Source organism: Oncorhynchus keta, unplaced genomic scaffold (genome assembly GCF_023373465.1).
Source record: "Oncorhynchus keta strain PuntledgeMale-10-30-2019 unplaced genomic scaffold, Oket_V2 Un_contig_9363_pilon_pilon, whole genome shotgun sequence".
Lineage (NCBI taxonomy): Eukaryota > Metazoa > Chordata > Actinopteri > Salmoniformes > Salmonidae > Oncorhynchus > Oncorhynchus keta.
In genome coordinates this window covers 147,022-167,500 of record NW_026290501.1, presented here as the reverse complement: position 1 = coordinate 167,500, position 20,479 = coordinate 147,022, and the positions used below count along the sequence as shown (strand labels likewise).

General features: G+C 46.6%; 1 protein-coding gene across 1 annotated transcript in view; it reads left to right on the top strand.

The window, feature by feature from the left end:
* The window catches only part of LOC118383072 (glutamate receptor 4-like), a 50,769-nt gene that overhangs the window by 8,437 nt on the left and 21,853 nt on the right, over positions 1-20,479 (top strand). The window contains exons 6-7 of the mRNA XM_052512829.1: positions 16,206-16,453; positions 19,678-19,792. Coding sequence (XP_052368789.1) covers positions 16,206-16,453; positions 19,678-19,792 — 363 coding nt within the window. The remainder of the gene's footprint in view (positions 1-16,205; positions 16,454-19,677; positions 19,793-20,479) is intronic.

Genomic DNA, 20,479 nt, shown 5'->3' with positions numbered 1-20,479 from the left:
CTCCACCAATCAGGCATTTATTGTAGAGTGGCCAGACGGAAGCCATTCTTCAGTAAAAAGGCACATGACAGCCAGCTTGGAGTTTGCCAAAAGGCACATAAAGGACTCTCAGACCATGAGAAACAAGATTCTCTGGTCTGATGAAACCAAGATAGAACTCTTTGGCCTGAATGCCAACCATCATGTCTGGAGGAAACCTGGCACCATCCCTACGGTGAAGCATGGTGGTGGCAGCATCATGCTGTGGGTATCTTTTTCAGGGGCAGGGACTGGGAGACTAGTTAGGATCAAGGGAAAGATGAACGGAGCAAAGTAGAGAGAGTTCCTTGATGAAAACCTGCTCCAGAGTGCTCAGGACCTCAGACTGGGGTGATGGTTCAACTTCCAACAGGACAACGACCCTAAGCACACAGCCAAGACGATGCAGGAGTGGCTTCGGGACAAGTCTCTGAATGTCCTTGAGTGGCCCAGCCAGAGCCAAGACTTGAACCCGATCGAACATCACAGGACAGACCTGAAAATAGCTGTGCAGCGATGCTCCCCATCTAACCTGACAGAGCTTCAGAGGATCTGCAGAGAAGAATGGGAGAAGCTCCCCAAATATAGGTGTGCCAAGCCTGTAGCGTCGTACCCAAGAAGACTCAGGCCTAATGAACACTTCCAGAATGCCCTGTATATAGCTGTTATCTGTAAAATATATCACTAGCCACTTTAAACAATGCTACCTAATATAATGTTCCCTACATTATTCATCTCATATGCATACGTATATACTGTACTCTATATCATCGACTGCATCCTTATGTAATACATGTATCACTAGCCACTTTAACTATGCCACTTTGTTTACATACTCATCTCATATGTATATACTGCACTCAATACCATCTACTGTATCTTGCCTATGCCGCTCTGTACCATCACCCAATCATATATCTTTATGTACATAGCCCTCCCCCAAAACAACATCTGAACCCCTCCCTCTGACCCCTCCCCTGTCTACCTGTCTCACCTCACTGGCTATCAGGTCAACGACTACCTGTCTCACCACTGGCTATCAGGTCAACCTACCTGTCTCACCTCACTGGCTATCAGGTCAACGACTACCTGTCTCACCTCACTGGCTATGAGGTCAACAAGTATCTGTCTCACCTCACTGGCTATCAGGTCAACGACTACCTGTCTCACCTCACTGGCTATCAGGTCAATGACTACCTGTCTCACCTCACCGGCTATCAGGTCAACGACTACCTGTCTCACCTCACTGGCTATGAGATCAACAAGTATCTGTCTCACCTCACTGGCTATCAGGTCAACGACTACCTGTCTCACCTCACTGGCTATCAGGTCAATGACTACCTGTCTCACCTCACTGGCTATCAGGTCAACGACTACCTGTCTCACCTCACTGGCTATCAGGTCAACGACTACCTGTCTCACCTCACTGGCTATCAGGTCAACGACTACCTGTCTCACCTCACTGGCTATCAGGTCAACGACTACCTGTCTCACCTCACTGGCTATCAGGTCAACGACTACCTGTCTCACCTCACTGGCTATGAGGTCAACAAGTATCTGTCTCACCTCACTGGCTATCAGGTCAACGACTACCTGTCTCACCTCACTGGCTATGAGGTCAACAAGTATCTGTCTCACCTCACTGGCTATCAGGTCAACGACTACCTGTCTCACCTCACTGGCTATGAGGTCAACAAGTATCTGTCTCACCTCACTGGCTATCAGGTCAACGACTACCTGTCTCACCTCACTGGCTATCAGGTCAACGACTACCTGTCTCACCTCACTGGCTATGAGGTCAACAAGTATCTGTCTCACCTCACTGGCTATCAGGTCAACGACTACCTGTCTCACCTCACTGGCTATCAGGTCAACGACTACCTGTCTCACCTCACTGGCTATGAGATCAACAAGTATCTGTCTCACCTCACTGGCTATCAGGTCAATGACTACCTGTCTCACCTCACTGGCTATCAGGTCAACGACTACCTGTCTCACCTCACTGGCTATGAGATCAACAAGTATCTGTCTCACCTCACTGGCTATCAGGTCAATGACTACCTGTCTCACCTCACTGGCTATCAGGTCAACAAGTATCTGTCTCACCTCACTGGCTATCAGGTCAACGACTACCTGTCTCACCTCACCGGCTATGAGGTCAACAAGTATCTGTCTCACCTCACTGGCTATCAGGTCAATGACTACCTGTCTCACCTCACTGGCTATGAGGTCAACAAGTATCTGTCTCACCTCACTGGCTATCAGGTCAATGACTACCTGTCTCACCTCACTGGCTATGAGGTCAACAAGTATCTGTCTCACCTCACTGGCTATCAGGTCAACAAGTATCTGTCTCACCTCACTGGCTATCAGGTCAACGACTACCTGTCTCACCTCACTGGCTATGAGGTCAATGAGGCGGTCGTGTCTAGCTATGTACATACATGTATCTGTCTCACCTCACTGGCTATCAGGTCAATGACTACCTGTCTCACCTCACTGGCTATGAGGTCAACAAGTATCTGTCTCACCTCACTGGCTATCAGGTCAACGACTACCTGTCTCACCTCACTGGCTATGAGGTCAACAAGTATCTGTCTCACCTCACTGGCTATCAGGTCAACGACTACCTGTCTCACCTCACTGGCTATGAGGTCAACAAGTATCTGTCTCACCTCACTGGCTATCAGGTCAATGACTACCTGTCTCACCTCACTGGCTATCAGGTCAACGACTACCTGTCTCACCTCACTGGCTATCAGGTCAACAAGTATCTGTCTCACCTCACTGGCTATCAGGTCAACGACTGTTCTGTCTCACCTCACTGGCTATCAGGTCAACGACTGTTCTGTCTCACCTCACTGGCTATGAGATCAAGTCAAGTATCTGTCTCACCTCACTGGCTATCAGGTCAATGACTACCTGTCTCACCTCACTGGCTATCAGGTCAACGACTACCTGTCTCACCTCACTGGCTATGAGATCAACAAGTATCTGTCTCACCTCACTGGCTATCAGGTCAATGACTACCTGTCTCACCTCACTGGCTATCAGGTCAACAAGTATCTGTCTCACCTCACTGGCTATCAGGTCAACGACTACCTGTCTCACCTCACCGGCTATGAGGTCAACAAGTATCTGTCTCACCTCACTGGCTATCAGGTCAATGACTACCTGTCTCACCTCACTGGCTATGAGGTCAACAAGTATCTGTCTCACCTCACTGGCTATCAGGTCAATGACTACCTGTCTCACCTCACTGGCTATGAGGTCAACATAGACTGTCTCACCTCACTGGCTATCAGGTCAACAAGTATCTGTCTCACCTCACTGGCTATCAGGTCAACGACTACCTGTCTCACCTCACTGGCTATGAGGTCAATGAGGCGGTCGTGTCTAGCTATGTACATACATGTATCTGTCTCACCTCACTGGCTATCAGGTCAATGACTACCTGTCTCACCTCACTGGCTATGAGGTCAACAAGTATCTGTCTCACCTCACTGGCTATCAGGTCAATGACTACCTGTCTCACCTCACTGGCTATGAGGTCAACAAGTATCTGTCTCACCTCACTGGCTATGAGGTCAACAAGTATCTGTCTCACCTCACTGGCTATGAGGTCAACAAGTATCTGTCTCACCTCACTGGCTATCAGGTCAATGAGGCGGTCGTGTCTAGCTATGTACATACATGTCCTTGTAAGAACAACAATCATTCACAACATGTGCAACATGCATGAGAGCACCACCTGGACGACTGTGTGATCACGCTCTACGGAGCCCCAAGTCATAGACTGTTCTCTCTGCTACCGCACAGCGAGCGGTACCGGAGCCCCAAGTCATAGACTGTTCTCTCTGCTACCGCACAGCAAGCGGTACCGGAGCCCCAAGTCATAGACTGTTCTCTCTGCTACCGCACAGCGAGCGGTACTGGAGCCCCAAGTCATAGACTGTTCTTTCTGCTACCGCACAGCGAGCGGTACCGGAGCCCCAAGTCATAGACTGTTCTCTCTGCTACCGCACAGCAAGCGGTACCGGAGCCCCAAGTCATAGACTGTTCTCTCTGCTACCGCACAGCAAGCGGTACCGGAGCCCCAAGTCATAGACTGTTCTCTCTGCTACCAGCACAGCCCCAAGTCATAGGTGTTCTCTCTGCTACCGCAAGCCCGGAGCCCCAAGTCATAGACTGTTCTCTCTGCTACCGCACAGCAAGCGGTACCGAGCCCCAAGTCATAGACTGTTCTCTCTGCTACCGCACAGCGAGCGGTACCGGAGCCCCAAGTCATAGACTGTTCTCTCTGCTACCGCACAGCGAGCGGTACCGGAGCCCCAAGTCATAGACTGTTCTCTCTGCTAACAGCAAGCGGTACAGCCCCAAGTCATAGACTGTTCTCTGCTGCTACCGCCCCACAGCTACCGCACAGCGAGCGGTACCGGAGCCCCAAGTCATAGACTGTTCTCTCTGCTACCGCACAGCGAGCGGTACCGGAGCCCCAAGTCATAGACTGTTCTCTCTGCTACCGCACAGCGAGCGGTACCGGAGCCCCAAGTCATAGACTGTTCTCTCTGCTACCGCACAGCAAGCGGTACCGGAGCCCCAAGTCATAGACTGTTCTCTCTGCTACCGCACAGCGAGCGGTACCGGAGCCCCAAGTCGTTGACTGTTCTCTCTGCTACCACACAGCGAGCGGTACCGGAGCCCCAAGTCATAGACTGTTCTCTCTGCTACCACACAGCAAGCGGTACCGGAGCCCCCCAAGTCATAGACTGTTCTCTCTGCTACCGCAGCAGCGGTACCGAGCCCCAAGTCGACTGTACCGCGAGCCCCCCCAAGTCATAGACTGTTCTCTCTGCTACCGCACAGCGAGCGGTACCGGAGCCCCATAGTCATAGACTGTTCTCTCTGCTACCGCACAGCAAGCGTTGACTCTCTCTGTACCGGAGCCCCAAGTCATAGACTGTTCTCTCTGCTACCGCACAGCGAGCGGTACCGGAGCCCCAAGTCATAGACTGTTCTCTCTGCTACCGCACAGCAAGCGGTACCGAGCCCCAAGTCATAGACTGTTCTCTCTGCTACCGCACAGCGAGCGGTACCGGAGCCCCAAGTCATAGACTGTTCTCTCTGCTACCGCACAGCGAGCGGTACCGGAGCCCCAAGTCATAGACTGTTCTCTCTGCTACCACACAGCGAGCGGTACCGGAGCCCCAAGTCATAGACTGTTCTCTCTGCTACCGCACAGCGAGCGGTACCGGAGCCCCAAGTCATAGACTGTTCTCTCTGCTACCGCACAGCGAGCGGTACCGGAGCCCCAAGTCATAGACTGTTCTCTCTGCTACCGCACAGCGAGCGGTACCGGAGCCCCAAGTCATAGACTGTTCTCTCTGCTACCGCACAGCGAGCGGTACCGGAGCCCCAAGTCATAGACTGTTCTCTCTGCTACCACACAGCGAGCGGTACCGGAGCCCCAAGTCATAGACTGTTCTCTCTGCTACCGCACAGCGAGCGGTACCGGAGCCCCAAGTCATAGACTGTTCTCTCTGCTACCGCACAGCGAGCGGTACCGGAGCCCCAAGTCATAGACTGTTCTCTCTGCTACCGCACAGCGAGCGGTACCGGAGCCCCAAGTCATAGACTGTTCTCTCTGCTACCGCACAGCCGGAGCCCCAGCGGTACCGGCGAGCCCCAAGTCATAGACTGTTCTCTCTGCTACCGCACAGCGAGCGGTACCGGAGCCCCAAGTCATAGACTGTTCTCTCTGCTACCGCACAGCGAGCGGTACCGGAGCCCCAAGTCATAGACTGTTCTCTCTGCTACCGCACAGCAAGCGGTACCGGAGCCCCAAGTCATAGACTGTTCTCTCTGCTACCGCACAGCGAGCGGTACCGAGCCCCAAGTCATAGACTGTTCTCTCTGCTACCACACAGCGAGCGGTACCGGAGCCCCAAGTCATAGACTGTTCTCTCTGCTACCGCACAGCAAGCGGTACCGGAGCCCCAAGTCATAGACTGTTCTCTCTGCTACCGCACAGCGAGCGGTACCGGAGCCCCAAGTCATAGACTGTTCTCTCTGCTACTCACAGCGAGCGGTCTGCTACCGCACAGCGAGCGGTACCGGAGCCCCAAGTCATAGACTGTTCTCTCTGCTACCGCACAGCAAGCGGTACCGGAGCCCCAAGTCATAGACTGTTCTCTCTGCTACCGCACAGCGAGCGGTACCGGAGCCCCAAGTCATAGACTGTTCTCTCTGCTACCGCACAGCGAGCGGTACCGGAGCCCCAAGTCATAGACTGTTCTCTCTGCTACCGCACAGCAAGCGGTACCGGAGCCCCAAGTCATAGACTGTTCTCTCTGCTACCGCACAGCGAGCGGTACCGGAGCCCCAAGTCATAGACTGTTCTCTCTGCTACCGCACAGCGAGCGGTACCGGAGCCCCAAGTCGTAGACTGTTCTCTCTGCTACCGCACAGCGAGCGGTACCGGAGCCCCAAGTCGTAGACTGTTCTCTCTGCTACCGCACAGCGAGCGGTACCGGAGCCCCAAGTCGTTGACTGTTCTCTCTGCTACCGCACAGCGAGCGGTACCGGAGCCCCAAGTCATAGACTGTTCTCTCTGCTACCGCACAGCGAGCGGTACCGGAGCCCCAAGTCATAGACTGTTCTCTCTGCTACCGCACAGCGAGCGGTACCGGAGCCCCAAGTCATAGACTGTTCTCTCTGCTACCGCACAGCGAGCGGTACCGGAGCCCCAAGTCATAGACTGTTCTCTCTGCTACCGCACAGCGAGCGGTACCGGAGCCCCAAGTCGTAGACTGTTCTCTCTGCTACCGCACAGCAAGCGGTACCGGAGCCCCAAGTCATAGACTGTTCTCTCTGCTACCGCACAGCGAGCGGTACCGGAGCCCCAAGTCATAGACTGTGTCTCTCTGCTACCGCACAGCGAGCGGTACCGGAGCCCCAAGTCATAGACTGTTCTCTCTGCTACCGCACAGCAAGCGGTACCGGAGCCCCAAGTCGTTGACTGTTCTCTGCTGCTACCGCACAGCAGCGGTACCGGAGCCCCAAGTCATAGACTGTTCTCTCTGCTACCGCACAGCGAGCGGTACCGGAGCCCCAAGTCATAGACTGTTCTCTCTGCTACCGCACAGCAAGCGGTACCGGAGCCCCAAGTCATAGACTGTTCTCTCTGCTGCTACCGCACAGCGAGCGGTACCGGAGCCCCAAGTCATAGACTGTTCTCTCTGCTACCGCACAGCGAGCGGTACCGGAGCCCCAAGTCATGACTGTTCTCTGCTACCGCACAGCGAGCGGTACCGGAGCCCCAAGTCATAGACTGTTCTTCTGCTACCGCACTACCGCACATAGACAGCGGTACCGGAGCCCCAAGTCATAGACTGTTCTCTCTGCTACCGCACAGCGAGCGGTACCGGAGCCCCAAGTCATAGACTGTTCTCTCTGCTACCGCACAGCGAGCGGTACCGGAGCCCCAAGTCATAGACTGTTCTCTGCTACCGCACAGCGAGCGTACCGGAGTCCCCAAGTCATAGACTGTTCTCTCTGCTACCACACAGCGAGCGGTACCGGAGCCCCAAGTCATAGACTGTTCTCTCTGCTACCGCACAGCAGCGGTACCGGAGCCCCAAGTCATTGACTGTTCTCTCTGCTACCGCACAGCAGCGGTACCGAGCCCCAAGTCATAGACTGTTCTCACTGCTACCGCACAGCAGCGGTACCGAGCCCCAAGTCATAGACTGTTCTCTCTGCTACCGCACAGCAGCACAGCCCCAAGTCATAGACTGTTCTCTCTGCTACCGCACAGCGAGCGGTACCGGAGCCCCAAGCCATAGACTGTTCTCTCTGCTACCGCACAGCAGCGGTACCGGAGCCCAAGTCATAGACTGTTCTCTCTGCTACCGCACAGCAGCGGTACCAGAGCCCCAAGTCATAGACTGTTCTCTCTGCTACCGCACAGCACATAGGTACAGCCCAAGTCGTTGACTGTTCTCTCTGCTACCGCACAGCGAGCGGTACCGGAGCCCCAAGTCATAGACTGTTCTCTCTGCTACCGCACAGCGAGCGGTACAGCCCCAAGTCATAGACTGTTCTCTCTGCTACCACACAGCGAGCGGTACCGGAGCCCCAAGTCATAGACTGTTCTCTCTGCTACCGCACAGCGAGCGGCCCTGTAAGTCATAGACTCACACCGCACAGCGAGCACAGCCCCAAGTCATAGACTGTTCTCTCTGCTACCGCACAGCAAGCACACCGGAGCCCAAGTCACACTGTTCTCTCTGCTACCGCACAGCAGCGGTACCGGAGCCCCAAGTCGTTGACTGTTCTCTGCTACCGCACAGCGAGCGGTACCGGAGCCCCAAGTCGTTGACTGTTCTCTCTACCGCTACCGCACAGCGAGCGGTACCGGAGCCCTCTGCTAAGTCATAGACTGTTCTCTCTGCTACCGCACAGCGAGCGGTACCGGAGCCCCAAGTCATAGACTGTTCTCTCTGCTACCGCACAGCGAGCGGTACCGGAGCCCCAAGTCATAGACTGTTCTCTCTGCTACCGCACAGCGAGCGGTACCGGAGCCCCAAGTCGTTGACTGTTCTGTGACTGTATGATATCACACACATCAATATGGTCCTGTATCATATCACACACACACACACACACACACACACACACACACACACACACACACACACACACACACACACACACACACACACACACACACACACACACACACACACACACACACACACACACACACACACACACACACACACACACACACACACACACACACACACACACACACACACACACACACACACACACACACACACACACACACACATCAATAAAGCGTAATACACACATCAATACGATCAGACACATTCACCTACAGGCTGCATTCACATGCCTCAACGCCCACAATGAACTGGTGGTGACAGGATGGTAGGGGTTAGAGGCTAGGAAGCAGGGTTAGGGTTAGAGGCTAGGGTTAGAGGCTAGGAAGCAGGGGTTAGGGTTAGAGGCTAGGAAGCAGGGGTTAGGGTTAGAGGCTAGGAAGCAGGGGTTAGGGTTAGAGGCTAGGAAGCAGGGGTTAGGGTTAGAGGCTAGGAAGCAGGGGTTAGGGTTAAAGGCTAGGAAGCAGGGGTTAGAGGCTAGGAAGCAGGGGTTAGGGTTAGAGGCTAGGAAACAGGGGTTAGAGGCTAGGAAGCAGGGGTTAGGGTTAGAGGATAGGAAGCAGGGGTTAGGGTTAGAGGCTAGGAAGCAGGGGTTAGGGTTAGAGGCTAGGAAGCAGGGGTTAGGATTAGAGGCTAGGAAGCAGGGGTTAGGATGTAGGGATTAGAGGCTAGGAAGCAGGGGTTAGGGTGTATGGTTTAGAGGCTAGGAAGCAGGGGTTAGGGAGTAGGGATTAGAGGCTAGGAAGCAGAGGTTAGGGTGTAGGGATTAGAGGCTAGGAAGCAGGGGTTAGGGTGTAGGGATTAGAGGTTAGGAAGCAGAGGTTAGGGTGTAGGGAGTAGAGGCTAGGAAGCAGGGTAGGGTGTAGGGATTAGAGGTTAGGAAGCAGGGGTTAGGGTGTAGGGATTAGAGGTTAGGAAGCAGAGGTTAGGGTGTAGGGAGTAGAGGCTAGGAAGCAGGGTTAGGGGTGTAGGGATTAGAGGTTAGGAATCAGGGGTTAGGGTGTAGGGATTAGAGGCTAGGAAGCAGGGGTTAGGGTGTAGGGATTAGAGGTTAGGAAGCAGAGGTTAGGGTGTAGGGATTAGAGGTTAGGAAGCAGAGGTTAGGGTGTAGGGATTAGAGGTTAGGAATCAGAGGGTTAGGGTGTAGGGATTAGAGGTTAGGAAGCAGGGGTTAGGGTGTAGGGATTAGAGGTTAGGAAGCAGGGGTTAGGGTGTAGGGATTAGAGGTTAGGAAGCAGGGGTTAGGGTGTAGGGATTAGAGGTTAGGAAGCAGGGGTTAGGGTGTAGGGATTAGAGGTTAGGGTTAATCAGGGGTTAGGGTGTAGGGTTTAGAGGCTAGGAAGCAGGGGTTAGGGGTGTAGGGATTAGAGGCTAGGAAGCAGGGGTTAGGGTGTAGGGATTAGAGGCTAGGAAGCAGGGGTTAGGGTGTAGGGATTAGAGGTTAGGAAGCAGGGGTTAGGGTGTAGGGATTAGAGGTTAGGAAGCAGGGGTTAGGGTGTAGGGATTAGAGGTTAGGAAGAATCAGGGTTAGGGTGTAGGGAGTAGAGGCTAGGAATCAGGGGTTAGGGTGTAGGGATTAGAGGTTAGGAAGCAGGGGTTAGGGTGTAGGGATTAGAGGTTAGGAATCAGGGGTTAGGGTGTAGGGATTAGAGGCTAGGAAGCAGGGGTTAGGGTGTATGGTTTAGAGGCTAGGAAGCAGGGGTTAGGGAGTAGGGATTAGAGGCTAGGAAGCAGAGGTTAGGGTGTAGGGATTAGAGGCTAGGAAGCAGGGGTTAGGGTGTAGGGATTAGAGGTTAGGAAGCAGAGGTTAGGGTGTAGGGAGTAGAGGCTAGGAAGCAGGGTAGGGTGTAGGGATTAGAGGTTAGGAAGCAGGGGTTAGGGTGTAGGGATTAGAGGTTAGGAAGCAGAGGTTAGGGTGTAGGGAGTAGAGGCTAGGAAGCAGGGGTTAGGGTGTAGGGATTAGAGGTTAGGAATCAGGGGTTAGGGTGTAGGGATTAGAGGCTAGGAAGCAGGGGTTAGGGTGTAGGGATTAGAGGTTAGGAAGCAGAGGTTAGGGTGTAGGGATTAGAGGTTAGGAAGCAGAGGTTAGGGTGTAGGGAGTAGAGGTTAGGAATCAGAGGTTAGGGTGTAGGGATTAGAGGTTAGGAAGCAGAGGTTAGGGTGTAGGGATTAGAGGTTAGGAAGCAGAGGTTAGGGTGTAGGGATTAGAGGTTAGGAAGCAGAGGTTAGGGTGTAGGGAGTAGAGGTTAGGAATCAGGGGTTAGGGTGTAGGGATTAGAGGTTAGGAATCAGGGGTTAGGGTGTAGGGTTTAGAGGCTAGGAAGCAGGGGTTAGGGTGTAGGGATTAGAGGCTTAGGAAGCAGGGGTTAGGGTGTAGGGATTAGAGGTTAGGAAGCTAGGAATTAGCAGGGGTTAGGGTGTAGGGATTAGAGGTTAGGAAGCAGGGGGTTAGGGTGTAGGGGGGTTATGTAGAGGTTAGGAAGCAGGGGTTAGGGTGTAGGGATTAGGGTGTAGGTTAGGGCTAAATCAGGGGTTAGGGATTAGTAGGGAGGGGTTAGAGGCTTAGGAATTAGGGGGAAATCAGGGTTAGGGTGTAGGGATTAGAATTTCTAGTTAGGAAGCAGGGGTTAGGGTGTAGGGATTAGAGGTTAGGAATCAGGGGTTATCTGTAGGGATTAGAGGTTAGGAATCAGGGGTTAGGGTGTAGGGATTATGGATATATACTGAACAAAAAACAAAAACCCAACAAGCAATAATTTCAAAGATTTTACTGAGTTACACTTCATATTAGGAAATCAGTAAATTGAAATGAATGAATTTGGCCCTAATCTATGGATTTCACATGAATGTGCAGGGGCTCAGCCCTGGGTGGGCCTGGGAGGGAATAGGCCCACCCACTGGGGAATCACTGGCCACTTTAATAATGTCTCCTTATCTTGCATTACTCATCTCATATGTATATACTGTATTCTATACTATGCCACCCATCTCATATGTATATACTGTATTCTATACTATGCCACCCATCTCATATGTATATACTGTACTCTATACTATGCCACCCATCTCATATGTATATACTGTATTACTATTATCTCATATGCTGTATTCTGGTTACTATGCCACTCATCTCATATGTATATACTGTATTCTATACTATGCCACCCATCTCATATGTATATACTGTACTCTATACTATGCCACCCATCTCATATGTATATACTGTACTCTATACTATGCCACCCATCTCATATGTATATACTGTATTCTATACTATGCCACCCATCTCATATGTATATACTGTACTATGCTCTCATATGTATATACTGTATGCCACCCATCTCATATGTATATACTTATTCTATACTATGCCACCCATCTCATATGTACCCATCTCATATACTGTACTATCTCATATACTGTATATGTATATACTATACTATGCCACCCATCTCATATGTATATACTGTACCCATCTCATATGTATATACATATGATGTATATACTGTACTCTATACTATGCCACCCATCTCATATGTATATATTTTTAATCCATTCCTCACTTAGATTTACGTATATTTTGGGTATAGGTTGTGAACCTCTTAGATATTACTGGTTAGATATTACTGCCCTGTCAGAGCTAGAAGCACAAGCATTTAGTTAGATATTACTGGTTAGATATTACTGGTTAGATATTACTGCACTGTCAGAGCTAGAAGCACAAGCATTTAGTTCGATATTACTGGTTAGATATTACTGCCCTGTCAGATATTACTGGTTAAGCAGATATTACTGCTTAGATATTATTTAGTTAGATATTACTGGTTAGATATTACTGGTTAGATATTACTGGTTAGATATTACTGCACTGTCAGAGCTAGAAGCACAAGCATTTAGTTCGATATTACTGGTTAGATATTACTGCCCTGTCAGAGCTAGAAGCACAAGCATTTAGTTAGATATTACTGGTTAGATATTACTGGTTAGATATTACTGGTTAGATATTACTGCCCTGTCAGAGCTAGAAGCACAAGCATTTCACTACACTCGCATTAACATCTGCTAACCACGTGTATCTGACCAATAGCATCTGCTAACCATGTGTATGTGACCAATAGCATCTGCTAACCATGTGTATGTGACCAATAACATCTGTTAAACACATGTATGGGACCAATAACATCTGCTAAACATGTGTATGGGACCAATAAATTTGATTTGATTTTCACTTGGGAGCCAGGCCCACCCACTGGGGAGCCAGGTCCAGCCACTGGGGAGCCAGGCCCACCCACTGGGGAGCCAGGCCCACCCACTGGGGAGCCAGGCCCACCCACTGGGGAGCCAGGCCCACCCACTGGGGAGCCAGGCCCACCCACTGGGGAGCCAGGCCCACCCACTGGGGAGCCAGGCCCAGCCAATAAGAATGAGTTTTCCCCACAAAGGGCTTTATTACAGACAGAAATACTCCTCCTTTCATCAGCTGTCCAGGTGGCTGGTCTCAGACAATCCCACAGGTGAAGAAGCCGGATCTAGAGGTCCTGGGCTGGCGTAGTTACTCGTAGTCTGTGGTTGAAAGGCCAGTTGGACGTACTGCCAAATTCTCTAAAACAACGCTGAAGGTGGCTTATGGTAGAGAAATGAACATTGAATTCTCAGGCAACAGTTCAGGTGGACATTCCTGCAATCAGCATATCAACTGCACACTCCCTCAAAACTTGAGACATCTGTGGCATTGTGTTGTGACAAAACTGCACATTTTAAACTGGCCTTTTATTTTCCCCAGCACAAGGTGCACCTGTGTAATGATCATGCTGTTTAATCAGCTTCTTGATATGCCACACCTATCAGCTGGATGGATTATCTTGACAAAGGAGAAATGCTCACTAACAGGGATGTAAACAAATTTGTGCCCAAAATTGAAAGGAATAAGCTTTTTATGCCTATAGAACATTTCTGGGGTGTTTTTTTTTCAGCTCATGAAACATGGGACCAACACGTTACATGTCACGCCCATAGAGAGCTTTTTATTCTCTATGTTGGTTAGATCGGGGTGTGACTAGGGTGGGTCATCTAGGGGATTATAGTTCTATGTTGGTTAGGTCGGGGTGTGACTAGGGTGGGTCATCTAGGGGATTATAGTTCTATGTTGGTTAGGTCGGGGTGTGACTAGGGTTGGTCATCTAGGTAATTATAGTTCTATGTTGGTTAGGTCGGGGTGTGACTAGGGTGGGTCATCTAGGTGATTATAGTTCTATGTTGGTTAGGTCGGGGTGTGACTAGGGTGGGTCATCTAGGTAATTATAGTTCTATGTTGGTTAGGTCGGGGTGTGACTAGGGTGTGTCATCTAGGTAATTATAGTTCTATGTTGGTTAGGTCGGGGTGTGACTCGGGTGGGTCATCTAGGGGATTATAGTTCTATGTTGGTTAGGTCGGGGTGTGACTAGGGTGGGTCATCTAGGTAATTATAGTTCTATGTTGGTTAGGTCGGGGTGTGACTAAGGTGGGTCATCTAGGTAATTATAGTTCTATGTTGACCTGGTATGGTTCCCAATCAGAGGCAGCTGTTTATCGTTGTCTCTGATTGAGGATCATATTTAGGCAGCCATTTCCCCTTTGTACTTTGTGGGATCTTGACTATGGGTCGTTGCCTGTTAGAACTGTTGTTCGCTTCACGTTTCGTTTTCAGATTGGTTTTTGTTTTGCTGCGGGTTTCACCTAGAAGTGTGGAACCCAGATCACGCTGCGCTTTGGTCCATTTATTCTAACGATCCTGAGATTACATCATGTTGGGTTTACATTTTTGTGATTTAGTAATTGGTATATAGTGGGCAGCACTTTGAAAATGTTGTATTCAAAGTGCTGACAACAAATGGATAAGTCAGGTAGGAATTATTGTGACAGAGTAGGGATCAGTATATAGTAGAACACACTGGTCTGTGTATCAACACCTGTATATAGTAGAACTCACTGGTCTGTGTATCAACACCTGTATATAGTAGAACTCACTGGTCTGTGTATCAACACCTGTATATAGTAGAACTCACTGGTCTGTGTATCAACACACTGGTCTGTGTATCAAAACCTGTATATAGTAGAACACACTGGTCTGTGTATCAACACCTGTATATAGTAGAACACACTGGTCTGTGTATCAACACACTGGTCTGTGTATCAACACCTGTATATAGTAGAACTCACTGGTCTGTGTATCAACACACTGGTCTGTGTATCAAAACCTGTATATAGTAGAACACACTGGTCTGTGTATCAACACACTGGTCTGTGTATCAACACCTGTATATAGTAGCACACACTGGTCTGTGTATCAACACACTGGTCTGTGTATCAAAACCTGTATATAGTAGAACTCACTGGTCTGTGTATCAACACACTGGTCTCTGTATCAACACCTGTATATAGTAGAACACACTGGTCTGTGTATCAACACACTGGTCTGTGTATCAACACCTGTATATAGTAGAACTCACTGGTCTGTGTATCAACACACTGGTCTGTGTATCAAAACCTGTATATAGTAGAACACACTGGTCTGTGTATCAACACACTGGTCTCTGTATCAACACCTGTATATAGTAGAACACACTGGTCTGTGTATCAACACACTGGTCTGTGTATCAACACCTGTATATAGTAGAACTCACTGGTCTGTGTATCAACACACTGGTCTCTGTATCAACACCTGTATATAGTAGAACACACTGGTCTGTGTATCAACACACTGGTCTGTGTATCAACACCTGTATATAGTAGAACACACTGGTCTGTGTATCAACACACTGGTCTGTGTATCAACACACTGGTCTGTGTATCAACACCTGTATATAGTAGAACACACTGGTCTGTGTATCAACACACTGGTCTGTGTATCAACACCTGTATATAGTAGAACTCACTGGTCTGTGTATCAACACACTGGTCTCTGTATCAACACCTGTATATAGTAGAACACACTGGTCTGTGTATCAACACACTGGTCTGTGTATCAACACCTGTATATAGTAGAACACACTGGTCTGTGTATCAACACCTGTATATAGTAGAACACACTGGTCTGTGTATCAACACACTGGTCTGTGTATCAACACCTGTATATAGTAGAACACACTGGTCTGTGTATCAAAACCTGTATATAGTAGCACACACTGGTCTGTGTATCAACACACTGGTCTGTGTATCAAAACCTGTATATAGTAGCACACACTGGTCTGTATCAACACCTGTATATAGTAGAACACACTGGTCTGTGTATCAACACCTGTATATAGTAGAACACACTGGTCTGTGTATCAACACACTGGTCTGTGTATCAACACCTGTATATAGTAGCACACACTGGTCTGTGTATCAACACACTGGTCTGTGTATCAACACCTGTATATAGTAGAACACACTGGTCTGTGTATCAACACCTGTATATAGTAAAATACGGTATACCGTCCTACCCTAAGGTGTAGTTCTAATGTGTTGTCTCTCAACAGAGGTCGAAGATAGCACTGTTTGACAAGATGTGGCAGTACATGAAGTCAGCAGAGCCGTCTCCGTTTGTGAAGAAGACAGCGGAGGGGGTGCTGAGAGTCAGGAAGTCCAAGGGGAAGTACGCGTACCTTCTGGAGTCCACCATGAACGAGTACATCGAGCAGAGGAAACCCTGCGACACCATGAAGGTGGGAGGGAACCTGGACTCTAAAGGATACGGCATCGCAACGCCAAAGGGCTCCCCATTAAGGTGGGTGAGATAGTATAACAATATGTTCTCTAATGTTGTTATAGTATCTTACCTACCCTGATGATCTGAAACACAGTGCTTTATATACAGGCTAGTATAGTATAGTATAGTATAGTATATTATATTATAGTATAACAATATGTTCTCTAATGTTGTTATAGTATCTTACCTACCCTGATGATCTGAAACACAGTGCTTTATATACAGGCTAGTATAGTATAGTATAGTATATTATATTATAGTATAACAATATGTCCTCTAATGTTGTTATAGTATCTTACCTACCCTGATGATCTGAAACACAGTGCTTTATATACAGGCTAGTATAGTATAGTATAGTATATTATATTATAGTATAACAATATGTCCTCTAATGTTGTTATAGTATCTTACCTACCCTGATGATCTGAAACACAGTGCTTTATATACAGGCTAGTATAGTATAGTATATTATATTATAGTATAACAATATGTTCTCTAATGTTGTTATAGTATCTTACCTACCCTGATGATCTGAAACACAGTGGTTTATATTAGATTAGTCTAGTATAATATAGTACAGTATAGTACTCCCCATTCACAGCTCTGATCACCTGTAAGCCTAGGGAAGACAACACTACCCCAGAGTTCTTGGCAGCTGGAAATAGAACTACACTACCTATAGTTTTTAGTGGCTGGCCACAGGACTACATTACCCATAGTTCTTAGTGGCTGGTCACAATAAACCCCTGCAGTACCTAGGGATGGGCTTCAGACCAATAGTTATCTTGCTTCTTCCTGATTGGCTGAAGAGAGAATGTTGTCGCTAATGCCTGGGTTGTTTTGGAGCAGCCATACTATGAGGGTCAAGATCAGGTTTGGGTTTAGGGTTAGGGCTAGAGGTTGGGTTAGGGAATATCAGGGTACTGAGGAAGGATGGTTGAGGAGTATGTTTACAAGGCAACTAGTGTGATCTTTAATTAGTCAATCTGCATGACTGTTGTGTTTCTTATTTGTTTAAATGCCTATCTGTTGAACTGCTGTCTGATCATTTACATTACATTCACTCTGTTTCTCTGGAGTGATGTCTGTTCTCTGACACTGTGGGTCATGTGACTGTTATTATTATTTAGACCTGTATATTACTGGGTCATATTATTATTATTATTATTATTATTATTATTATTATTATTAACATTATTATTATTATCATTATTATTATTATTATTATTATTATTATTATTATTATTTAGACCTGTATATTACTGGGTCATATTATAATTATTATTATTATTATTATTATTATTATTATTATTATTATTATTATTAACATTATTATTATTATTATTATAGTAGTAGTATTTAGACCTGTATATTACTGGGTCATATTATTATTATTATTATTATTATTATTATTATTATTATTATATTACTTCATATTATTATTATTATTATTATTTTATTATTACCTGTATATTACTGGGTCATATTATTATTATTATTATTATTATTTATGATTATTAATATTATTATTATTATTAACATTATTATTATTATTAATATTATTATTATTAGTAGTAGTAGTAGTAGTATTTAGACCTGTATATTACTGGGTCATATTATTATTATTATTATTATTTAGACCTGATTATTACTGGGTTATATTATTATTATTATTATTATTATTATTTAGACCTGTTTATTACTGGGTCATATTATTATTATTATTATTAATATTATTATTATTATTATTTAGACCTGTTTATTACTGGGTCATATTATTATTGGTATTATTAATATTATTAGTATTAATATTATTATTATTAATAGTATTATTATTAATGTTATTATTATTATTATTATTTAGACCTGTTTATTACTGGGTTATATTATTATTGTTATTATTAATATTATTATTATTCATATTATTATTATTAATATTATTAATATTATTATTGTTATTATAATTATTATTAATATTATTATTATTATTATTTAGACCTGATTATTACTGGGTTATATTATTATTATTATTATTATTATTATGATTTAGACCTGATTATTACTGGGTTATATTATTATTCATATTCATATTATTATTCATATTATTATTATTCATATTCATATTCATATTATTCATATTAGTATTATTCATATTCATATTATTATTATTTATATTCATATTATTATTCATATTATTATTCATATTATTATTATTATGTAGACCTGTTTATTACTGGGTTATATTATTAATATTATTATTGTTATTATAATATAAACCAGTTTATTACTTGATAATAATATTATTATTATAATTATTATTATAATATAAACCAGTTTATTACTGGCTATAGCCCAAGCATGTATATTATATTATCTCATTATGTTAGCCCTCTGTACACTAGCCTTTAGCCACCTTCCCAATAACAGAGGCTGATACATTATGCTAAGCTAATTGCTAATGCTGATTTACAGGATTACGCTAATCCTGGTGCTAATGCTAATGGTTGTAGTAATATTAAGGTTAAGGCTAATTGCTAACAGTAATGGTAATATCTAAGGTTAAGGCTAACTGCTAAGGATCAGCTCGGGGAACAGACCTGTCACATCATCCTGTCTCACCAGTGTGTTTTATCTTGGTAGAAATGCAGTGAACCTGGCCGTGTTAAAACTGAATGAGCAGGGCCTGTTGGACAAACTGAAAAATAAATGGTGGTACGACAAGGGAGAGTGTGGCAGCGGAGGAGGAGAAAGCAAGGTTAGCCCCGCCCCCAGCCGCCACCAGGCCACAGACTGGTAACTAAGGCCAGGGAGTAAGCAGCACACACACGGCACGGCGCCGACACACACAGCTCACCCCTGGGATTCCGGAGCTAATCAACTCCTTGAATGGATCAGGGGGATTGATTGATTGATTTTATTTGGCAGTCAAAAAAAGCATATATATACACAGACCATTGAGCTATGTGAAGTAGAGAGGCTGTGCTCTGTGTCCGTGCTGCTTACTCAGGGTGATGCGTTGGTGCCTATCTGTCTGGTTGAGCTCAATGTTCAGCCAGGACATGTAGAGCAACAAGGCCTATCGCCACCTCAATCAGACAACACATAGGAAGGCTAGATAAGGCTTAATAACAGCTGTTGTAGGGAGGCAGGAAGCTACATAAGGCTACATAACAGCTGTATGTCATGAAATAATAACATAACATAACATAGCTAATGTTATTTATGTTATTCCCCGTGTGAAGAGTGCCAGTAAACCTAGCGGTGTTGAAACTCAGTGAACAAGGAGTCTTAGACAAGCTAAAGAACAAGTGGTGGTACGATAAAGGGGAATGTGGAACCAAGGACTCAGGAAGTAAGGTCAGTCACAGTGGGACACACACACACACACTGTACACACACTGTCTGTGTCAGTCCGGCTAGTATGTGGTGCCGTTTCTAAAGATAGATTTATCAGGTCCAAATAAAGAAAACGTCCTTATAAATCAGATTGTAAAACATTAAGATGATTCAACTTTACAAACGACACCCCATAGGCTAGCAGGGTAAATAAATGTGTGGTTTGAGTTGAGACTGCTGTTCACATGCAGTACTGTTTAACACAGAACACACCACAGTACTACACACTGTCTACACACACAAAACCAGTATGTTACAATTCCCTTCATAGGATGCCCGGAGGCAAAGTCAATAATATCCGTAGGGTGATTGGTTGACCCTTCTTGGTCACTCTGGGCCCTTAACAAAACACAAAACATGGCAGACAATTTCTCCTCGTATATGAAATCACATCAATGACAGTTCTTTTAAAATTAAAAGATAAATCTATGATTCCCGCGCAGGAACCTTGTCACCAAGATGTGTTTGCCAGCTAGCTACAGGGTTGGATTTAGGAGGATAGCTAATTACTGCAATGTAGCTAGCAAGATCAGTGGCCAGGCAGTAGCCACTACTAGCTAGATCAGTGGCCAGGCAGTAGCCACTGCTAGCTAGATCAGTGGCCAGGCAGTAGCCACTACTAGCAAGATCAGTGGCCAGGCAGTAGCC